At 27.0% G+C, this 24,541-nt stretch overlaps 1 protein-coding gene across 1 annotated transcript in view; it reads right to left on the reverse strand.

Annotated features, from left to right (window-relative positions):
• Positions 1 to 10,419: 10,419 nt before the first annotated feature.
• AstA-R1 (allatostatin A receptor 1) overlaps positions 10,420 to 24,541 on the reverse strand; it is a 121,352-nt gene continuing 107,230 nt past the window's right edge. The window contains exons 6-7 of the mRNA XM_065507476.1: positions 10,710 to 10,865; positions 10,420 to 10,524 (exon numbers count right to left, since the gene is read on the reverse strand). Of these exons, the coding sequence (XP_065363548.1) occupies positions 10,420 to 10,524; positions 10,710 to 10,865 (261 nt within the window). The remainder of the gene's footprint in view (positions 10,525 to 10,709; positions 10,866 to 24,541) is intronic.

Below are 24,541 nucleotides of genomic sequence, written 5' to 3' on the forward strand. Positions count from 1 at the left end.
GTGAAACATTAAAAAAATTTTCAAATTTATTGTTTTTATCAAAAACAATCTGATAAAACCAGGAATCTTCTTATTTTTCTAAAAAAGAATCTTAATAAAAAGATATTGTTTGGTAAGGAATGAAATGGAATCATATGAAATATTAACAAAAATGTGAAGAAACAAATTAAATTTACTCAAATTAAACTGAAAATATAAAATGGTCTTAGATAACTTTTAATTTAAAAAAAAGATAAAACGAAGTGGAATTTTTTGAAACATTAAAAAAAATATATTTTTTTTATATTTTCGAGTGTATTCGCATTTAGAAAAGTCCTGAATTGGAATTACATGAAACTAAAGCTAAATACAAAAACCTTACTTCATTTAACAAAAAAAGCTGACAGGTGTTTGGTACGTTTTCGAAATTTTAAGGGAGAAAACGGGTAAAAACTGTATTTTGGTACTTTTTTGGCACCCTATGTATCTTTTAAACCAATTAGCATAGAAATAAATTTTAAATCTCATTCTTTACTTATCAAAAAATACCAAATATGAATTTGGTACTTTTTGGAATTTCGAACCCTTGAGGGATAAAAATTGTGTTTATTTTTGGTACTTTTTTAATAAACTATATTTTCATTTTCATAAAATTTTACCACCGCAATGGGGATAAAAAAGTACCGAAAGTGGAGTAAAAACGGGAAATTATTAAGCCAATTTTGATATGAAAATTTTTAACACTGGTTTGTGGATGCATACAAAAATTCAATCCGTGTAAACAGTTTGGTACTTTTTTTTCAACATATTTTTTTCTTGAGCACATTAACACAGATTTGCACATAAAATGTAGTATTTTTAAATTTCAAACTTAGCGGGTGTCCAAGAAGGAAAAGCTAAATTGGTACTTTGCTGCTAATTGTACTTTTTTTTTAATATTTTATATTTGGGGGATTCAAACGGTCTGCTTTTAGGTCGTATTGTCATAATGTCGTAAAATATTTTTTTTAGTTTAAACAAATTCTTGTTGTGCTGCAAACAAAAAGAGTGTTATTTTATTATGACAAACCAATAGTTCTAAAAGTCTTATTAGTTTATAACTTTTTTGTTTGAAACCCAAAAAAATTATTTAAACTAAAAAAATATTTTATGACATTATGACAATACGACCTAATAGGAGACAGTTTGAATCCCCCAATTATTTAACTTATCGACATTAATAAAGTTAGGGATAATATAGTATATGTAGCAAAATGTGAGAACTGAACTATTGGTACTTTTTGAATTTTCTTTAATAAAGGACGTAGAAATATGAAATTAAGCTTATCCGAGTGAATAAGAATCCAAGGGGGAGACTTTATGATACTTTTTATATTCTGAATACATACATGAATACATTTATAAAAATTAACCAATAATCACGAAATTTGGCACATATAATTCTGAATGAGTTGAATACATCTTGAAATGGTAGTTTTTAAAATTTCTTTAATAATGTACCTAGAAGCATGAAATTAAGCATATATGGTCATAATTTAGTGAGAATTCAAGACGGGGACTTAATGGTACATTTTATTTATTCAAATGGTACTTTTTAAATTGTGAGTGAATGAGATTTCTAGGTACTTTTTTATTGTACTTTTTCTTTATTCGAATGGTACTTTTGGTAATTTCTTCACCATTGAATCTAGAAACATGAAGTAAAGCTTATATGGACCCGAGTGACTGAAAATCCATAAGTGGCTGCTTTTGGTACTTTTCTTTATTCTAATGGTACCTTTTGAATTTTCTATAACAATGGACATAGAAACATGAAATTAAGGATATATGATCCTAAGTGAGTGAATATTCTAGGGGAAAATTGTTGGTACTTTTTCATTATTCAAATGGTACTTTTTCTATTATCTTCACCAATGAACTTAGAAAAGTGAAGTCAAGCTTATATGGACCCGAGTGAGTGGGAATCCACAAGTGGCTGCTTTTGGTACTTTTTGGAATTTTCTGTAATAATGAACATAGAAATATGAAATTAAGAGTGTATATGGTCCTAAGTGAGTGAGAATTCTAGGGGAACACTTTTTAGTACTTTTTCTATATTCTACTGGTACTTTTTCAATTTTCTATAATAATGGACCTAGAAAAATTAAATTATATATGAATTAGATTGAATAGGACGATTAAATATATCTGAAATACAATTGGAAATTTCTGAAATATAAATGGAAAATTCTCAAATATATGTACATATATTTGGAATATTCAATTAGAAAATTCTAAAATATAATTGGAATATTCTGAAAATCAATTGGAATTTTTTGAAATATAATTAGAAATTTCTGAAATACAATTGAAAATGGTGTAGTAATTAAAATCTTTCTTTTTTTAAATAATAACACATTTATCCAATTTTTTGTTTGTTTTTTTTTTGTCATTCTTTATTTTAAATATATATAATTTTTATTTTCATTCTTTTTTAAAAAGTTTACATTGATTTTTCATTTACATAATTAATTTTATTATTATTTCTCTTAAATTTGAAAATTTCATTTAAAAACAATTTTATTATTTGAAGTTTTTAGTTGTAATTTTTAGTGTAATTACTTATTTTCTATATAATTTTTAGGTTTTTTTTCTGCAGTTTCTTTTAAATAAATTCTATGTAGTAATTTTTGTTTTCTTTTTTTTTGTGTAACAACTATAGTTTAATTTGTTTCCTCAGTTTTGTTCTGTAATTTTGTTTTAACTATTAATTTACATTTAAACATGAATTTTACATTACATTGAATTACAGTAGTTTCATATTTTTTTTTGGTTTGTTGTAGTTGTTTTTGTGCATTTTGCACTTTTGTGTTTTTAATGCTTTTAGGATTTTAGTGTTGTGTATTGTTGCATTTAAAATGTAAATTTTTTCCTCTCTCTCTCTTGTTTTTTTATTTTTTTTTGTAAATGAAATTTAAAAAGAAAATACAAAAGAAAACTGCTTAAAATTTATTTCCATATCAACATTTTACATACAATTTCAATGAAACCAAATTTTTGGAAAAAAAACTACCAACATAAAATGAACATTTTTAAAGCAGTTGAACATGAGTGCTATAATTTACAGTTGAATGTGTTAAGAGCAAAGCTCTAGTCCTTCGTGGGCGTCCATTTTGAAACACAATCTGTTTTGAGAGATGTATAGAGAGGATTGTGTAAAAAAATGGAGGCTGAAGTAGAGTTTGCCCTGTTTAGTTGGTCGAAATTTTTAGATTTTTTTTTATCAAAATCTACAACTTATTTAAATGGTTTTTGTTGGTTCTTCATATGCCAGTAGCTGGGGAAGTATTCTTATATAAGGGTTTTAGTTTGAATTTAATTTAATAATGACAGGATTTTTTCTAAATTAAAAATATGTTAATAACCTTTGAATAAAAATTTGATTATGAATAAGGCCTTAAATTTATTTAAAATATTTAAAGATTTCCAAGCATTTCTTACCTGCCAATAATATAACAGCTGTTTTTGGAATCGTGCTTATTTAATTCCATTAGAATTTTATCTTTGGGGCTCATTTAAAGATAAAGTCGTTGGCAATAATTTAGCAACGTTCTCACAGCTTAAGGCACCACAGCTGTTATTTGCGAAATAGTGGCAAAATTAATAAAAAATTAAAATTTATTTAGAGAAAATATTATCATGATCAATAGCCTAGATTGCATTTATAATAGAGACCACAAGAGAAAATATTTTCAAGGATAAACAAAAAAGTCTAACAAATTCATTTAATAGAACTATAAAAACAGAGGTTTTGGAAAGGGGAACGAAATGGAATTTAATGAAACAGTAATAAAAACTCTAGAAATTATTATATGTTTTGTAATAAATAACCAAAAATTTAATGTGGAACGAAATGGAATTTTATGAAACATTAATAAAAATCTCTTTAAATGATAATTTTTATAATAAAGAAACAACAAAATAAACAAAAATAGCTAAATATTGTAAAAACTGTTAATTTAAACAAAGAGGAACGAAATGGAAATTATTGGAATAAAAACCTGAATAAAAACCCTTAAAATTATAATTTTTAAAATAAATAATTTGCTAAAAACAAAGGAAATTTATAAAGAATTTTTATTCAATCAATTAGGAACGAAATGAAAATTTATGAAACATTAATAAGAATTGAGTTCTTAAAGAAAATTAATCAAAACTAGGTAAAAATTACCCAATATGTTCATTTAATTAAAATGGAACGAAATGGAATTTTATGAAACATTAATAAAAACTCAAGAAATTTTCATTTTTATAATAAAGCAACAATTTTAACAAATATGGCTACAATTTATTAAAAATCACAACAAAAATATCAATTTATTTATAAGGGAACGAAATGGAATTTTATGAAACATTAAACAAAATGTCTAAAAACTATAATTTGTGTAATAATGAATTAAAAGTTAACTAAAAATTGCGAAAATACCTAAGTCAGTATTTTATTAAAATGGAACGAAATGGATTTTTAGGAAACACTAACAAAAATTCCAAAAAATATAATTTTTATAACAAATAAGCAACATATTAACTAAAATGAAATTTTAGTTAATGAAATTTACTACAAATGTTAATTTAATCAGAATGGAACAAAATGGAATTTTAGTTAATGAAATTTACTACAAATGTTAATTTAATCAGAATGGAACAAAATGGAATCTTATGAAACATTAATAGAAACTTCAAAACTATAATTTTTTAACAAAGAAACCACAAATTAAGCAATAGTAGTTAAAAAGTACTAAAACATGGAACGAAATGGAATTTAATGAAACATTAAGAAATATACCTAAAAATACCCTAAAAATTTTAATTTTTATAATAAAGAACCAATGATTTTAACAAAAATAGCTGGAAATTATAGCAAATTTCAATTTAATTAAAATGGAACGAAATGGATTTTAACGAAACATAAATAAAAACTCTAGAAATTATAATTTTGTGTAATAAATAACTAAAAATTAGACAAAAATTGCTGAAAATGATAACATATTTTAATTTAACCAAAATGGAACGAAATGGAATTTAATGAAACGTTAAAAAAAAATCTGTTTAAATTATTAGTTTTATAATAAAGAACCAACAAAATAATCCAAAATAGCTAAAGATTACAACAAGTGTTAATTTAATCAAAATGGAACGAAATGGAATTTAATGAACACTATTAAAAACTCAAGAAATTATAATTTTGTGTAATTAATAACCAAAAATTAGATAAAAATTGCTGACAATTATAACAAATTTTAATTTAATCAATGTGGAACGAAATGGAATTTAATGAAACATGAACAAAATCTCTAAAAATTATAATTTTGTGTAATAACTAACCAAAAATTAGATAAAAATTGCTGACAATTATAACATATTTTAATTTAATCAAAATGGAACGAAATGGAATTTAATGAAACATTAAAAAAAATCTAGAAATTATAAGTTTTATAATAAAGAACCAACAAAATTAACAAAAATAGCTAAAGATTACAAAAAGTGTTAATTTAATCTATAAGGAACGATATGGAATTTCATGAAACATGAATACAAACTCTAAAAATTATAATTTTTGTAATAAATAACCAAAAATTAGTAAAAAATTGCTGAAAATTATAACAAATTTTAATTTAATCAATGTGGAACCAAATGGAATTTAATGAAACATTAATAAAAATCTCTTTAAATTATAATTTTTATAATAAAGAACCATCAAAATAAACCAAAATAGCTAAAGATTACAACAAGTGTTAATTTTATCAAAATGGAACGAAATGGAATTTAATGAAACACTATTAAAAACTCAAGAAATTATAATTTTTGTAATAAATAACCAAAAATTAGATAAAAATTGCTGACAATTATAACAAATTTTAATTTAATCAATGTGGAACGAAATGGAGTTTTGATGAAACATTAATAAAAATCTCTATAAATTATAATTTTTGTAATAAATAACCAAAAATTAGATAAAAATTGCTGACAATTATAACATATTTTAATTTAATCAAAATGGAACGAAATGGAATTTAATGAAACATTAATAAAAATCTCTTTAAATTATCATTTTTATAATAAAAAAACCAACAAAATTAACCAAAATAGCTGAAGATTACAACAAGTGTTAATTTATTCAATGAGAAACGAAATGGAATTCAATGAAACATTATTAAAAACTCTAGAAATTATAATTTTTGTAATAAAGCACCAGCAAAATAAACAAAAATAGCTGATGATTACAAACACTGTTAATTTAAACAAAGAGGAACGAAATGGAATTGGATGAAACATTAATAAAAACTCTAAAAATTATAATTTTTGTAATAAATAGCCAAAAATTAAACAAAAATTGCTGAAAATTATAAAAAAAATTAATTTAATCAAAGCGGAACGAAATGGAATTTAATGAAACAGTAATAAAAATTCTTTAAATTATAATTTTTGTAATAAAGAACCTACAAAATAAACAAAAATAGCTAAAGATTACAAAAAGTGTCAATTTTATCAAAGCGGAACGAAATGGAATTTAATAAAACATTAATAAAAACTATACAAATTATAAGTTAAATAATAATTTTTATAATAAAGAAAAAATAAAATAAACAAAAATAGCTAAATATTACAAAAAGTGTTAATTTGGTCAAAGTGGAACGAAATGGAATTTAATGAAACATTAATAAAAAATCTAGAAATTATTATTTTGATTGATAAATAACCAAAAATTAAAAAAAATGCTGAAAATTTGAACAAATTTAAGTTTAATTAATGCGGCACGAAATGGTATTCAATAAAACATTATTAATATTGACTGCTGTGGAATGACCCATATAGACAATTAGTTAGTTTAATTAAAACCAAAATAATGGCTTTTTTAAAAAAAGTTTTTGCTAAAAACAACAAAATTTTGAGCTAAACTATGGTGTTTATGGTTTCCTGGAAAATATTTCTTTGATTTGCTATGGAAAGACCCATATGTTTACTCCATCCATAGTTAACAATTTCATTAAATTGTTTACAAATTAAAAAAATAATAATACAACTTATGGTCGCATTGACATGCATGATATTTTTGTTTTCTTTTTACTTTTAATTCAATTTAAATTTCTTTAACTATATAAAAAATGTTTGCCAGCACCTTGGTAATTGAATGTTAAATTTAAATCATTTTAATCCCACAAAGAATACTTCCCCTGTAGTAGCACTTGTTTTTATCAGTAAAATTTATGCAATTATTTTAATATTGTGTGTGTGTGTGTTTTTTTTTGTTGGTTTTTTTAATTTAAAAACTTAATAACTACATAAATAAATAAATATTTTGTTTCTCTCAAATAACCAGATTCAATAGACTATTTATTTAAATTCTTAATTTAATTTAATTTATTTTATTTATTTACAATACAAAAAATATTTAACTAGTTTTATTAAAAATCTATTTATTTGGTAATTCATATTCCTAGTAGTCTAAAATTTATATTTCAATTTATTTCATCATTTCATTATTATATTATATTTAGTTTTTTCCACTTTATCACAATACAATTTAAAATTGTTTATTGTGGGTTAAATGGTTGGCTAAATCATTTTAGTTTTATTTTATACTTAATTAAGCTGCTTTTGTTTTTTTGTTTTTGGTTTTTGTAATTTATAATTAAGTTTAACTTTATTTTATTTTAAATTATTTCTGTAAATATATTTATTATAACTACAATTTGTAAATTGTTTAAAAATTAGGCCAAATTGAAGGAAAATTAAAACTAGTTTTTTGTTTTAAACTCAGTAACAATTCTTAATGAAAACCTGTCTTAAATTTTATGTCTTTTTTGTATTTACTATATTACAATTCTAGTTTTAGGAATATATGCATTTTGTTCATTCGTTTCTTCTGTCCTCTTGTTAAATTTTTAATTGTTGGCTTTATATTCGTTTTGTGGTCGAGTGCAAAGAAACCGTGTAAAATTGTATTTTAATTTAAAGTCTGTGGTCTTTTAACACCCTCTAAATCCACCTGCATGCGTTTGATTCTCTCTCAGCTTTCACAGGATATTGTTGAATTTTTTTTTTAGTTTTTGTTGGTTTCTTTGTGTTTGTTCAGATGGCTGCAGCAATATCGTGATGTTGAACGTTGTCTGTTAGAGATGGTTTTAGTAGCCACTTTGGTTGGTGGCTGTGGCATTGACAACTCTTGCTTTTCTTTTTTGTACATTAAATTACTGGAATTAGTGTAAAAGAAATAAAATTTAATTAAATTATTAGCAAAACATGTTCTAGTTGAGGGCTACAGTGGCTGGGAATTATAAAAAGACACATTTGCTAGAAACAAAAATTAAGCAAAAGTTGCTGAAAGTAACAAAAATTTTCATTTAATTAAAATGGAACGAAATGGAATTTTATAAAACACTAATAAAAACTCTAGAAATGATCATTTTTGTAATAAAGATCTAGCAAATTAAATTAAAATTGCTAAAAATTACTCAATATTTTCATTTTATTAAAGTGGAATGAAATGGATTCTGATGAAACATTAATAAAAACTCTTAAAAACTATAATTTTTATAACAAAGAAGCAACAAATTAACAAAAAATAGTTAAAAATTACTAAATCTGTTCATTTAATAGACATGGAACGAAATGGAATTTAATGAAACATTAAAAACTCTAGAAATTATAATTTTTGTAATATATAACCAAAAATTAAACAAAAATTGCTGAAAATTATAAAAAATTTAATTTAAATAAAGCGGAACGAAATGGAATTTAATGAAACAGTAATAAAAATTCTTTAAATTATAATTTTTGTAATAAAGAACCAACAAAATAAACAAAAATAGCTAAGTGTCAATTTTATCAAAGCGGAACGAAATGGAATTTAATAAAACATTAATAAAAACTATACAAATTATAAGTTTTGTAATAAGTAACCAAACATTTTATAACAAATTTTAATTTAATCAATATGGAATGAAATGGAATTTATTGAAACATTAATAAAAATCTCTTCAAATTATCATTTTTATAATAAAGAACCAACAAAATAAACAAAAATGGTTAAAAATTAATAATTTTTACATATATTCAAAGTGGAACGAAATGGAATTTATTGAAACACTATTAAAAACTCTAGAAATTATGATGTCTATGCCAAATAAACAACATATTAACCAATAATAGCTAAAAATTACTCAATATTTTCAATTTATCAAAGTGGAACGAAATGGAATATTATGAAACATTAATAAAAACACTAAAAACTATAATTTTTGTAGCAAAGAAGCCACAAACTAACAAAAATAGTTAATAATTGCTAAATCTGTTCATTTAATAGACATGGAACGGAATGGAATTTAATGAAACATTAATAAAAATCTCTTTAAATTACAATTTTTTTAATAAAGAACCATCAAAATAAACAAAATTAGCTAATGATTACAAGCAATTTTAATTTAATCAAAGAGGAACGAAATGGAATTTAATGAAACATTAATAAAAATTCCCTTAAATTATAATTATTGTAATAAATAACCAATAATTTTATAAAAATTGGTGAAAATTATGACAAATTTTAATTTAATCAATGTGGAACGAAATGGAATTTAATGAAACATAAATAAAAACTCAAAAAATTAATATTTGAATAATAACAATCCTAAAAATTTTCATTTTTATAATAAAGAACCAATAATTTTACCAAAAATAGCTAAAAATTTAAATTTAATCAAAGTGGAACGAAATGGAATTTAATGAAACATTAATAAAAACTCTAAAAATTATAATTTCTGTAATAAATAACCAAAAATTTAACAAAAATTGCTAAAAATTATAACAAATTTTAATTTAATCAATATGGAACGAAATGGAATTTAATGAAACATTAATAAAAATCCCCTTAAATTATAAGTTTTGTAGTAAAGAACCAACAAAATAAACAAAAATAGCTAAAAATTACATAAAGCGTTAATTTAATTAAAGTGGAACGAAATGGAATTAATTGAAACATGAAATAAAAAATTAATAAACCAACAAATTAAATAAAAATAGCTACAACTGCCTGTTTCTAATCCTTTAACCAGCACTGTAAATTTTGCTTTTAAATTACATATTACAACAATAACAACTTGAATGTAGCTGTGTTGTTGTAGATATGTTGGCTGTCATGTTCCTGTTTAGTACACAACACACCTTATATCCGTTTTTATGGGATGTTTGCTGTTGAACAACTGCAACAACTGTTTTGTAAACGTCCTCGTTGTAAACCTTGTTGTATGTCTGTCATATATATAGTCCTTGTCAACATTGCCGTCATCGAGTATTGTTGTCAATGCTGCAGCTGTTATTGTTGTTGTTGTTATAATAGTTATTGCTGCTGTTTGTTGTGTTATGATGTTGTTGTTGTTTTTGTTGTTCTTGTTGTTTGTTTATCTACAGCATATCAATGTTTGAAGTGCCATTTCCGGTTGCCGTGCGCGTTGTTTTAGTAACTTGTTGATTTGTAATAATGGGCGGAGGACTACCGCACCAGACAATCTATTAAACACAAAGAGAAATTGTAAGAGAGTGAGTAAGAGTGTTAAAGTAACAAGCAACAAAAGTAATTAAATTAATTGTGGAATTGTGAACTTTTTCAAGTGACTTCCAGCCACCATTTACTAATTTAATTAACTTTTAACTACCGTTTGTTTGTTTGTTTTGAATGTATGTTGCAAACTTACCTTTCTAAATGCCTTGCGAAAGTTGTCCGATAAAAAGGCATATAAAATGGGATTGATGCAGGAGTTTGTGTAGGCCAGGACATGGGAAATAATTTGTATAATGACCGTTACATGAGAACTGCCATAGAGATTAAAAGCTTTCAATACCAATATGACCTGGTTTACATAAAAAAACATCCGTTGTTTGCAAATATCCATTAGACAAGTTATTAAAAAGCCACATCAACGGACATATTAAAGAGAAAAATAAAACAAAATAAAATAAAAGATTGTTAAAAAGTTTTAAATTTTATTAAAAAGTATTAGAAAAGATTTTTGAATGTCTGAAATGTATCAAGTTTTTTGTAAATCTTATGGTTGTTTGTTTTTTTTTTGTATTCAAGGTCGTTTCCCCAAAAATCTGTCACAAATAATACATGTTTCATGTTCAATATTTTTTTTTTAATTTATTGACATCCTTTGACAGTTGTAACCGAAATAGCCAAAAAGTATACCTTTTTTTGGGAATTTTTTCTTCTTTTAGTTTAACGAACATACAAATCCTATTAAGTTTACAGAATTCTGTTTAAACAAAAAATAGTTGAAGTCATTTAATACCCTTAAAAAAGAAATGATTTGTAGAGACATGTTTTATTTATTTTTTAAAGATAAGACGAGGGTCCTAAGGGAAATTTGGTTAAATGAAATGGAAAACAAAGGCTGGTTATTTATTTTTGATTTCATTAGATTGTCTAGGATCCTATGGGAAATTTGTTTAAATAAAATAGAATAGACAGACTGGAAGGGATTGGTTACAAAAGATATTCATTTTGTAATGAATCAACAAATTACTTAAAAATAGCTAAAATTTACTAAAAGTATTATTTTAATCAAAGTGGAACGATATGGAATTATATGAAACATTAACAAAAACTCTAAAAATTTTAATTTTTATAGTAAACAACCCTTAATTCAGGGGAAAATAGCAAACAATTACTAAACAGTATTGATTTAATTAAAATGGAATTTGATGAAACATTTATGAAAACTCTAAATATTATGGCCCATAATCATAGTCAAATACTAAAGTCGGTTATTTTTAAAAACAACTTTAAAATAAAAACCAGCTTTTTATTAATTTGCAACCATAGTTAGATATTTTGGTACTAATTTTATTGATAACTGTTCAATAATTGCAAAATCTCTACCAATATCTTGTAACTTAAACATTTTTTACTTTGTGACGAACTTTTTTACTCGGTGAAGAACAGCTGATGCTGTTGTTAAACGAGTTAAAAACAACTTCAGCTAGTTTTATATTTAGAGTCGACTTCAGCGTCAGAAGTATACTTTAACTTGTCTATGATTGGCCTAAAGTCCACTCTTAAGTAAAGTCGAGTTTAATTCTCTTAAAATGTACTTTATTTTTGACTATGATTATGGGCCTATATTCTTTATAATAAAATTAAGCAAATTGTTGAAAAAAAAAATCGGGTTAAAAAATATTTTTCCCGATTTTGACCCATTGTAGGTCCAACTTACTGTGGCGTTATATACGTCTTTGCAAAGGACTTTGAAATATATATCATTAGATATCCATATTGTCTATATCAATAACTTAGTAATCCACATATAGATCAAAAATATGCCAAAATTCTAGGTTGTCCTGATTTTTTCTTATATCTCAGTCATTTGCTGGCCGATTTTCACTATACGGACGGGTATAGTTCGACCGAATTATGCTAAGTGAAATGTAGCAGCAACATGTTGCTAAAGGCAGAGTTGCAGCTACATGTTGCTAAGAAAAAATGTTGCTAAATTAAATGTTGCAGCAACATGTTGCTAAGAGAAATGTTGCAGCAACATGTTGCTAAGGGAAATGTTGCAGCAACATGTTGCTAGGGGAAATGTTGCAGCTACATGTTGCTAACGAAAATGTTGCAGCAACATGTTGCTAGGGGAAATGTTTCAGCTACATGTTGCTAAGAAAAAATGTTGCTAAGGGAAATGTTTCAGCAACATGTTGCTAAAGGAAATATTGCAGCTACATATTGCTAAGAAAAAATGTTGCAGCAACATATTGCTAAAGGAAATATTGCAGCAACATGTTGCTAGGGGAAATGTTGCAGTAACATGTTTCTAAGGGAAATGTTGCAACAACATGTTGCAGCTACATGTTGCTAAGAACAAATGTTGCAGCAACATGTTGCTAAAGGAAATGTTGCAGCAACATGTTGCTAAAGGAAATGTTGCAGCAACATGTTGCTAAAGGAAATGTTGCAGCAACATGTTGCTAAGAAAAAATTGTTGTTGCAGCATGGTAAGAAGAAATGTTGTATCAACATGTTGCTAGGGGAAATGTTGCAGCAACATGTTGCTAAGAAAAAATTGTTATTGCAGCATGTTAAGAAGTAATGTTGTATCTACATGTTGCTAAAGGAAATGTTGCAGCAACATGTTGCTAAAGGAAATGTTGCAGCAAGATGTTGCTAAAAGAAATGTTGAAGTAACATGTTGCTAAGAGAAATGTCGCAGCAACATGTTGCTAAGAAAAATGTTGCAGCAACATGTTGCTAAGAAAAATGTTGCAGCTACATGTTGCTAAGAAAAAATTGTTATTGCAGCATGGTAAGAAGAAATGTTGTAGCAGCATGTTGAGAAGAAATGTTGTATCTACATGTTGCTAAAGGAAATGTTGCAGCAACATGTTGCTAAGGGAAATGTTGCAGCAGCATGTTAAGAAGAAATGTTGTAGCAATATGTTCAATATATTGACATGAAAAAGTTTTGCAAAAACATGATAAGGAAAATGTTGCTAAACAACAATATAAAAGCAACATGTTGGAAGAAAAATAATTCAGAAACATGTTGTTAAGAAAAAATGTTACAGCTACATAATGCTAAGAAAAATGTTCCAGCAACATAATGCTAAAAAGATGTTGCAACGATATGTTGCTCAGAAGAAATGTTGCTTGACAAAAATATAGCAGAAACATATTGATAACAAACAAGTAAGAGAGCTATTTTCGTCTGTGCCGAATCTTATTATACTTTAAAATAAAAATTTTAAATATTTTTAGGTAAACAAAATTTAAATTTATATTCTAGTTGTTTTTTCAAAATTGATTTTTTAATTTCTCAATTTTTTTTTTAAATTTTAAATTTTTTTTTTGAATTTAAAAAAAAAAAATTTTTAGTTTTTAAAATTTTTTTTTTTAATATTTAGTGAAAAAAAAAATTTTTTGGTGAAAAAAAAATCAGGTTAAAAATATTTTTTTCGATTTTGACCCATTGTAGGTCCAACTTACTATGTCGTTGCACAGGTCTTTGAAATGTCTATTATTAGATATCCATATTATCTATGTTAATGATTTAGTAATCCAGATATGGGTCAAAAATAGGTCAAAAATAGTTCAAAAATCGAGGTTGTCCTGGTTTTTTCCTTATATCTCAGCCATTTGTGGACCGATTTTCTCGATAGCAACAGAGCCGGAAGAATTTCGGAGATATTGATGTATGATACGTGTATGTAAGTAATTTGGGGGCTTCGGAAAGTTGATTTCAACACACAGACGGATATGGCTACATCGACTCCGCTATCTATAACGATCCAGCATATATATACTTTACAAACGGAATGACAAACTTATATATACCCTTGCCACTCATGGTGAAGGGTATAAAAACGATTTCTTAAACTAAAATAGAATACTGCGGTTTTCTGCTGTATTGTAGCATGCGACATATTTTCCGTCACGTTTGATTAGTTCAAGTAATTTCTACTCAAAATGGTATTACTTAACTACAAAAAGCTTTGCATTTCTTATTTATTAGTTCGATATATTAATTATATAGGGGTTCCATAACTATAACAATTTAACTAACCCCACTGCTAATACATTTACATATAGTCTTCTTTACTGCTGGTATGTTACTTGCTGGTATAAGGCTCAAACTTTTCTTCTTCTTTGGCATTTTTCTTTCAATCGCTTAAATATTTCTAACAGTTTTCTTTCAATATTTTCGCTAATTTCGATAGCTCTTCACGACATCTTGCTTTATCGTTATATTATTTAGACTTTAGTGGATCTATTTAAATTTTTTCCATGTAGCTTTACTTTAGTTTACTTTATCCTTGCGGCATACGTTTTACCCATCTAAATATCAAAGTTAAAATAATAAAAGCATTAAAGCAGTTTTCCTAAAATTGTTTTCCACTCTTCCTACAATATAAATCAAAGAAAACTTTCAATTCCTAGTCTTTACGAGTAATACCTTGTAATCTCTTTATTAAAATTTATTTTCTTCATTTTGCTGTGATACTTTTTGGTCATATTTCTTTCATTCTAACCATTTTTCCTCAAAAAAAGATGGGGGTATATTGATTTTGTAATTTGGTTTGTAACACATCAAAATATTTGTCGCAGACCCACATAATTATATATTTATTCTGGGTCCTCAAAAGATTCTGAGCCCTATTTTCCCCATATCTGGTTATCGTTTTTCGTAACGATGGTGAACTGTCAGTATACCGCACAGTGGGGCAGAATCAAGATTTTTTTGGAAATAAATCTGGAATTTCTAAACTGCTAGTCCGATCGGTATAAATTTTGACGTGGGCGAGTGCTATGGGGGCCCAAAGTAGGGTACCTTCGACATGTGAAATTTGTAAACACATGCAATTTTATTGTTTCCCATACGATTTCAAAGATTTTTATATTTTTGGTCTTGAAAAAACATGCATGTGTTATTTATCCCTTATAATTTCCGAGTTCTAGGCATTTCAAAATTGAAATTTTAAAATTTTGCCATACCTTGGACCGCTTTCTTAAAAATGTAGGTAGTACTTTTGAACCGAATGTACTCGATTTTTTTTGTTAGTTAGACAACTAAATTGCGAATAACGTACGAAAGATTTCAGAGTAATATCAATTATGGATCCAAAAATAAACGATTTTTAATTTAAATATTAAAAAAATGTTGCAGTTTTTTGGGCGAAAAGGTGACTTAACTCTTTTTTTATTAACAAAAAACTTTCTTTAAGAACATATAAAAATTTTATGTTTTTCTGTAAGGTATCTTTACGGAGAACATTTTGGTATAAATAACATTTAAAATTTTTCGAATATGTTGCAGCTATGACCTTCGGAATTTGACCAATTTTTTATCAAAAGTTCAACTTTGGACCACATGTTGTAAAATCCCAAAGCAGAGATCAGAAAACGGATAGCAGATTAGGAGATCTCTATGTGTTCCCTATTTATCCCCAACGTATTTTCCCAGCCCCGAAGAAAATGTGGACTTTATGAAATTTTCAACGTTTTTTAAATTTGTTATTTCAACAAAGTGTAAAAAAACTTGTCAAAAGGTCAAAGGGAATCCCGCAATTCCTAAAAATTGGAGCAATTTTACCCATATTTCCTTCGGGGAATTTAGTTGCTTGGAATTGTCTACAACTACTCTATGTTGATAAGGTTTGTTTGGTATTGAAAATGGCTACCATACAAATGTCCACCCGGAATACTGTTTGAGCAGTCACAAATATGTTGATTATGTGGAAATGCTGAAAAATTTTGCACAAATTACTTCTTAGTTCTCCGAAGTTATACTGTAAAGTATGGCGAAAATTAAACGAAATTTGTCCCTAGCCCCCATACAAGGCCCCCATCTGACAATGACTTGAATATTCATAATTGTCTTATAATAATTGATATCGTGCTGTAATTGAATATAAACTAGTTTTATATGAACCTAAATTATTCTACCAATTTTTGTGAGGATCGGTCCATAATTGACCCCACTTCCCATACAAATCCTGTATCAGAAAAATATTTTATTGTCACATATTGATGGTGGGTATATAGGATTCGGTTAAGCCAAATATAACACTCTTACTTGCTTCATATTGACTTTTTCTTGTTTCTCTTTATAGTGAAATAGATTGCAAAAAAGGTGTGACGTAGTTTAAATTTCAACTGAATTAAACTTGAGGAAATCCTTATGGGAGTTTAAAGAGGGTGATAAATAAAACCTTTGGCTTTATAAAGTCTTACTGAAAACCGTAATTATTGACAAAAGTAAGATAATTCTTAAGTATTCTTAATTAAGTTTGTGTAGAAAGTGGATTTAAGAATTTAGTAACAAAGTACCATTTAACCATAAATAGTATGATTTTGGGAAAGAGAATTAACTAACTAAATTTATTTCTTACTGTTTTTTTTTTTTTCATAAAGTTCAAATATAAATAGATTGATTGAGTGCCAGAAGAAATTGAGTATATTAAATTATTGTGTAAGAAGCAATTACAAATTTAGCTTAAAATGTATCTTTCATAACTATTTTTCATCCAGCCAAAGTATTCTTGAATGTTCTAAAAACTGCATATTCCCTTAAGACCACAAATTCAGGGGAAAATGTTTTTAAAATTGCAATAAATAACACTAATAAAGCGAGTTAAGTATCAAAGCACCGCTAACATAGTTTTTTTAAAAAATGGTATTACGTTTAAGAGTTTAAGGGCCATTATTACAACTTGTCTTTATAGTTAAAGGTGACTTTAAGCAATAGAAAATGGTACCCTTAAAGTTAACTTTAGCTATAAAGGCAAGTTGTAATAATGTCCCTAAATGTGTGATGTGACACGACACAAAAGGGAAGGTGTTTTATACAGAGAAAACAAAACACAGAATTTATTCAAAACAAAACTGTCAAATAATATTTAAGAATTAATTTATCTCTATTTGTTAGATTTCCCAAAATTTAAAGCAATCTAAACTAATTGCCATCTCTTCAAAGCAATTCTCATCTCTCAGAAATTTACCCGTTATTTCAGAGCAAATTCGCATTAGCATCCATATTATTTCAAGCCACCATCTTTATTTTTGTACACACAAACATACATTTAGTCGGAGAGTGGCTGCTGAGTACAATTATAAACATTGTTGCTGTTATTAGTGTTTTGTTGTTACGGTTACTACTGTTATTATTGCTGTTGTTGTTGTTGTTTTTGTTCATGCATTAGTCAGTGAAATGTAATTTCACCTTTCATTAGTTAGATTTGCTGATACTGCATAAATATAATTTCATTTCATTTCATCTCGTTTTGTTTTGCTTCATATTGTTGTTATTGTTTGCTTTTCTCTTCGCTCAATATACATATTGCTATTGCTATTCCTATTGCTGTTTTTGTTATTATTTTTGCTAGCATTCAGGAATACAACAACCGCTATTTGAAATTACATACTAGTAACGAAAATGCACTAGTTGTTGTAAAGAATAAAGATTGATTACATTGTTGGATGCTTTCGAGTAGGAGGGTGGCAATGTATTTCAGGGCTGGATTTTCAGTAATTTTATTATTATTGAGTCTACAAATGTATTTGATTTTTTAACATATTTGTAATGTTAAAAATTATGATTTAATTCTTAAATTTATACAATAGTAGCGGATACCCGGCGTGTGTTACATCGCTAAACTATTTTTATTAATAGAGGGGTTTAAGAATATTTTTTTTTACCATACAAATAGTTTTGCCCTTCTTAGAGGATCTACACATGGATACTAAGTCATTAATATGTATAATAGGGTGGCCCTTAATAAACGAATGTTGGATTTTGGCCATTCTCACCCCCCAGTTTGGTGAACATTAGTAAAAAAATCATCCTGAAAAAATTTTAGGTAAATCGGTTGCCGCAAGCCCTCGGAAGTTTTGAGATGCATTTACAAGGGGAAAAAATGCATTTTTTTCAGTTTTTGTAAAAATTTTGCCATTAAAAAATTACTTTTGCAATTTAATTTAAAAGAATCGAAATGTGTACGTAATTTTCGTTCTAATGAGACATAAAAAACAGAAATTGGTCAAAAAATGTTAAAGTTATTAAAAATTTGCCAGGCCATTAACGTGTCTCAGGCAACTAGAACAAGAAATGTAGGAACAAAATTAACATATTTTGAGAAATATTAAAATAAAAGTTAATTTTTACTTAAAATATGTCCAAATTTACTTATATATGAGATTTTGTCTTCGTAGGATACCGTTAACCGATTCTTAGGTATGAACAAAAAAATAACATTTTTTTAACGGTAGTTTCAAAACTCCATTTTAAAATTTTTAAAAATTTTGTTAAACAAATTTCAAAATTTTTTGATCCTCTCTTTGGGATTTATTAAGAATATAATAGGGAATAAAAATGTGAAAAAATTATGCAAATATTTCTTATAGTTTTTCCGTACCTGCGATTTAAATTTTGAAATTTTCGAGAAAAACCAATTATTTGGCAATTTTTAGGCCAATGAGCTCTATTTCCTTACTCTTATGAATTTTAAGTAAAACCTATTGAGAATATTATAGTCCAGATAATTCTAAATATACTATGAAACTTTTACTAAAATCGGAAAACATTAACCCTTAAATCGTGAAGGTCAAAGGTCAAATTTTTCAATATTTGCAATTTCTCTTGGAAAAATTTCGAAATGTTCGAAATGTTGTATATTTTTGGGCCGATTTTGATGAAATTTAACAAAATTATAACAGAAAGCCTAGTATTTACAAAAACAGCAGAAAAATTAAAATTAACCCTATATAGCACTTGGGGTTAAAATTACCCCAAACTTCTAAAATCATAAAAAAATTATGATTTTAAAAGTTTGGGGTCATTTTAACCCCAAGTGCCATTAAACGTTAATTTCCATTCTTGTGCTGTTATTATAAACCCTAGGTTTATGTTATATTTTTGTTAAATTTCATCGAAATCGGCCCAAAAATATACAACATTTCGAACATTACACAGTGCAACAGTGAAAAAAACACACGATCATGACAGTATAGATTCGACTCTACTACCAAAGGGTAGTACAACCCTATACTCAGTTTGCCCATTTTGGTGACCGATTTTTTTTTATGGGCCCCCAAAGTTTCTGAAAATCAGTGGGGCCTCTAAAAAAGGTGTCATCAGGTTTTGGTTAACAGCTAATTCAGACTTAGTGCTACGGCTTAACTTTATATGGCAATAATATAGCTAAGAGTCCGCCAAATAAATTTTGTTAAAATTTGTTTCGAAAAAATAGCTTTTTCGTGCACTTTTGTTGAAAAAATATAGGAAGAAAATTTTTTTTTTTTACTTTTTTTAGAATAACTTCCAGGGACTCCTAATTTTTCAATAACAATATCCCGCAAAGTTGTAGCTACGGTAAATTTGAATAACTCTCGTGAACATATCAATGCAATCCGAACATACCTAGGTATTCTAAATAGCTGTCAAAAATCACTTTGTAGCTTAAAATTTGTAGTTTTTTACTAATTTTTGACTCTAAAACAATAATTTTTTGTTAAAAATGTATGTTCGAGTGTATACTTCTCTATTGTGCTGGAATAACGAAGAATGGGCAAATCATTATCGGTATGATCCGGGCGCATAACTTTATCCAATCTTGATCATGCAAGACCGGCTTGATGCAAGATATGAAAAAACTTTAAAATTTTTGAAAGTGGGCAAGGTTTGTGGAACTTCTGAAGTGTAAATATAAGCTTTTTATATAAGTTTTTGATATCGGTGGAAACCTTATGACTTAAAGATTGACATTTTAGTGAAATGAATAATTTTGTGACGTCATTTACCTTAAAAACTAATAATATTTTAAAATGGTGATTTTCCATCAAGAAAAATAAAAACTTTGAATTAATGTAAAATTTGAACAGTTACAGACATCACAATAAAATTTGGAAGTAATATAGACCTAAATATTCGTAAGTCAATGGCATCACTAATGTTGCCATTCTTTGTTTTTAAACACCGAAATTCCTGAAACGGCGAAAATTTGTTCCAAAAACTAAGTTTTTTTAGAAAATAGCCCACTTTGACGTTATTTACAGCATGATAGTAAAAACGTTCTGTATGTATATAAACAACATATGGGGCTATACAAATGTGATGAGCTTTTGAGGGTCGGTGTTTTGCGTTTTTAGAATTTTTTACTCAAACCTAATTTTTTTTTTTCAAAATTGCCCAAGTTTGGATAGGGCTGGGGGGTACAATGTCCGCTTCAGTTAGTCAAATTTTACCTTATATGTTTTTGCATTAAGTTCTCTTACCAGATCATAAAAAAATTTATATAGTCCCGAAGAAAATTAGTTTTTTATAAAAGAAAAAATATGGGGACTTTTTTGGGAAAAAACTTAAAAAACACACGCATACAAAGTTGAAATATATAAAAAGATGCTTCAACTTTGGATGCTTGTAACTTTTTATAGGGACGAAATAATTGTTATCAGATTTGTTTTATTTTCTTTAGAATTTTATCGCAAATATACGTCATATATAAAAAAACAAATTTCGACCTTTCGTAGGCACATCAAATTTAAAATACGAAAAAAAGATCGGGCAAAATTTAAAAAAATATTAAACCCAAATATCTCTTGAACTAAAAGAGATAACTACAGATAAAATCATATTTTTTGTAGACCTTCTCAAGGTCTATCTATATTTGAAATTGCAGCTCATTCGGATCATAAATGACTTTTTGGCAATTTTTTTATAAATGTGTGACATTGAAGGTCCACCCACTGATCCCCATTCCGAACACCTCAGCCGAGTAAATAATACAGCACAACATAGAAGTGTGGACTTGATAATACTATTTTTACAAAAAAATCTTTGTTTTAGCGTCAAAAAATAGGAAAAACGAAAATTGTTAAGGTACAAAGTGATCTTTATGTGCTATGTAGAGTGACTAGACACATTCAGAATGCATTGATATGTTCACAAGAGTTATTCAAATTTACCGTATCTACAACTTTGCGAGATATTGTTATTGAAAAATTAGGAGTCCCTGGAAGTTATTCTAAAAAAAGTAAAAAAAAAAAATTTTCTTCCTATATTTTTTCAACAAAAGTGCACGAAAAAGCTATTTTTTGGAAACAAATTTTAACAAAATTTATTTGGCGGACTCTTAGCTATATTATTGCCATATAAAGTTAAGCCGTAGCACAAAGTCTGAATTAGCTGTTAACCAAAACCTGATGACACCTTTTTTAGAGGCCCCACTGATTTTCAGAAACTTTGGGGGCCCATAAAAAAAAATCGGTCACCAAAATGGGCAAACTGAGTATAGGGTTGTACTACCCTTTGTTAGTAGAGTCGAACCTATACTGTCATGATCTTGTGTTTTTCCAAAAGTCTCCATTTGTTGCATAGTGTTATTTACAAAACATTTACAGTTTTTTCTATAGAAGATTGTTTGCATAACAATTTTTTTTATAAAAGCTTCCTCTATAGAAAGTTTTGTGTATAACAGTTTTTTCTAAAGAAAATTTTGTGTATAACAGTTTTTTTCATAGATAATGATCTGTATAACAGTTTTCTCTATTGGATATCTTCTGTATAACAGTTTTCCCTAAAGAAATTTTTGTATATAACAGTTTTCTATATAGAAATTGTTTTATATGTCAAGTGAAAAAACTTTTGAAATTTTGAAATTGAATTTGAAATTTGCACCAAGGTAGTTCTATTGGATAGTAATTCCGACACAATTTTTCCAGAACTCTCTGAGTTAGACGGGGTCAAAATTTGACATTTTTGCCAAGCAGATGTTTTTTTCTTAACCATGTAACTTATTTGAAAAAAATATTAAAAAGAAAATAATAAATTTTTAATAATTTTTTCCGCAATCAAAAACTTTTTTGCTCAAAAGAAAGCCTTTAAGACCTATGTTTTCGCTTAGTGGGATGCGAGTGTGATATCTATCAAAATTAATAGTTTGTAACTCAAGACATACAATTTTTAACTTTTTTTTTTTTTGCAAAATCGAACTTTTTTCCGAAATGGGCTCATATACAATTTTTTTTTGTGTAACAGTATTTTCTATAGAAAAGATTGTGTTTTTTCTATAGATAATATAGTTTATAACAGTTGTTTCTGCTAATATGAACAAATTTTAAAGTAAAATTGAAGTTATCTAAGGGTGTTTGAATATTATTTTAATACCGAACAGAATTTTAATTTTCTATCCTTGATGGATAGAATTCTCAATTTCATTATACCCTACACCACCATAGTGGGGAGGGTATAGTGCGTTTGTGCAGATGTTTGTAACGCCAAAAAATATTGGTCTAACACCCACCTTAAAATATACCGATCGACTTAGAATCACTTTCTGAGTTGATTAAACGATGTCCGTCCGTCTGGCTGGTTGGCTGGCTGTCCATGTAAACCTTGTGCGCAGAGTACAGGTCGCAAATTTGAAGATATTTCGATCAAATTTGGTACATATAATTTTTTCGGCCCAAGGACGAAGCCTATTGAAACTGGATGAAATCGGTCCATTATTTCTCCTAGCCCTCATACAAATGTCCTCTCGAAATTGGCCTTTTCGGTCATAAATGTTTAATTTATATATCTATCTACACAAATTTCGCTCCAAATAAGTTTTATATATACGAAATTCATGTCACCAAATTTTGTTATGATCGGTCCATAATTAGTCATAGCTCCCATATAGATCCGCTTCCATGCATAAATCTCCTAAAAATGTTGGTATATACACAAAATTCAACAGAAATAACTTTCATTAAGACATAAATCACACGACGTAATTTCAAGGTGATCGGTCCATAATTGGTCATAGCTCCCATATAAGGCCCACTTCCGAAAATCACTCAAAGATTTAAATTATTGAAATTTTAAAAGAAAAATGTTTTTACTCTTTTACTTAGTGTAGGGTATTATATGGTCGGGCTTGACCGACCAAACTTTCTTACTTGTTTTCAAAATCAAAATAAATTTGATCTCGTTACCATTGCTTTAATGGTATTCATTATGAATTAATTCTTAGGCTTAATTCCTTTGTACTTCAATTGTATTGTATTGAATTAATTCCTTATCGAATAATTAAAATTTTCTTGAATTCAAATCCATTACAAAATTTATTTAAAATTGCATTAAATGATTAAATTTAAATCTAAATCTAAGCAAAAACAAACCAATTAAACTACCTTGAATATATTTTTTTTTTATTTTTGAGATTGGTTTCTTACATAATGATTTGCTGATTTTAAAAATTTCTGTGTAATATTAAGAAAAGTACACAAATTACAATTGAAATGAATTTTCCATTCCTGTCTAGCATCCATTGCAAATATTTGCTTTAGCAAAACAATATGGCGCGGAGAAGAGATTTTGTCCTATAAGCTTATGCTAAAATGAGTATGAATTCTTGAAATATTCTAGGTGTTGCTCTTACCCCCTCTCCCCCTCTCTCACACACATACATTTTCATTTTATACGTATCGAAATATTTTTTTCGCTGTATGTGGTACTGTTGATGTTGATGTTGTTGTTGATGTTTTCTGTTGTTTTAACAAGAATAGAAAGAAATTGCATCAGAGTGTAGAAATACAAATGCAAATTAGTGAGACTGATAAAATGGCTGAGGCTGCAGGCACAGTGGGGATGGTTATTTAATATTTCTTTAGAATTTTATATGAAAACACAATTTCAAAATTCTAATTTTAGAAGTTCTTAGATAACGAAATGCACAAAATACTAGAAATATGAAGCATAATTTGTTTGATATGCAAAACATTGGCTTTTTCTATGGAATTCGTCGCATTAATGTTTCATCAAATTTTACGCTGCTGAAAATTCCACTTAATACCGAACTCTTCCTTAGTAGTTAAATCTGCTGTCCCTTTTTTAACTAATAGCCAATTCAGTAAGTTCATATGATCAATCAGTTATTATATTGCTTCCAGGTAACTAGTTATTTTAGTGATAACAAAGTAAGGACCTACTCAAGCAAGAGTGATTGGTTAGCTGTTTATTCAAATGAAATCAAAATCAAAGTAACGAGTTAAAAA

The sequence above is a fragment of the Calliphora vicina genome, chromosome 4, assembly GCF_958450345.1.
Source record: "Calliphora vicina chromosome 4, idCalVici1.1, whole genome shotgun sequence".
Classification (NCBI taxonomy): Eukaryota; Metazoa; Arthropoda; class Insecta; order Diptera; family Calliphoridae; genus Calliphora; species Calliphora vicina.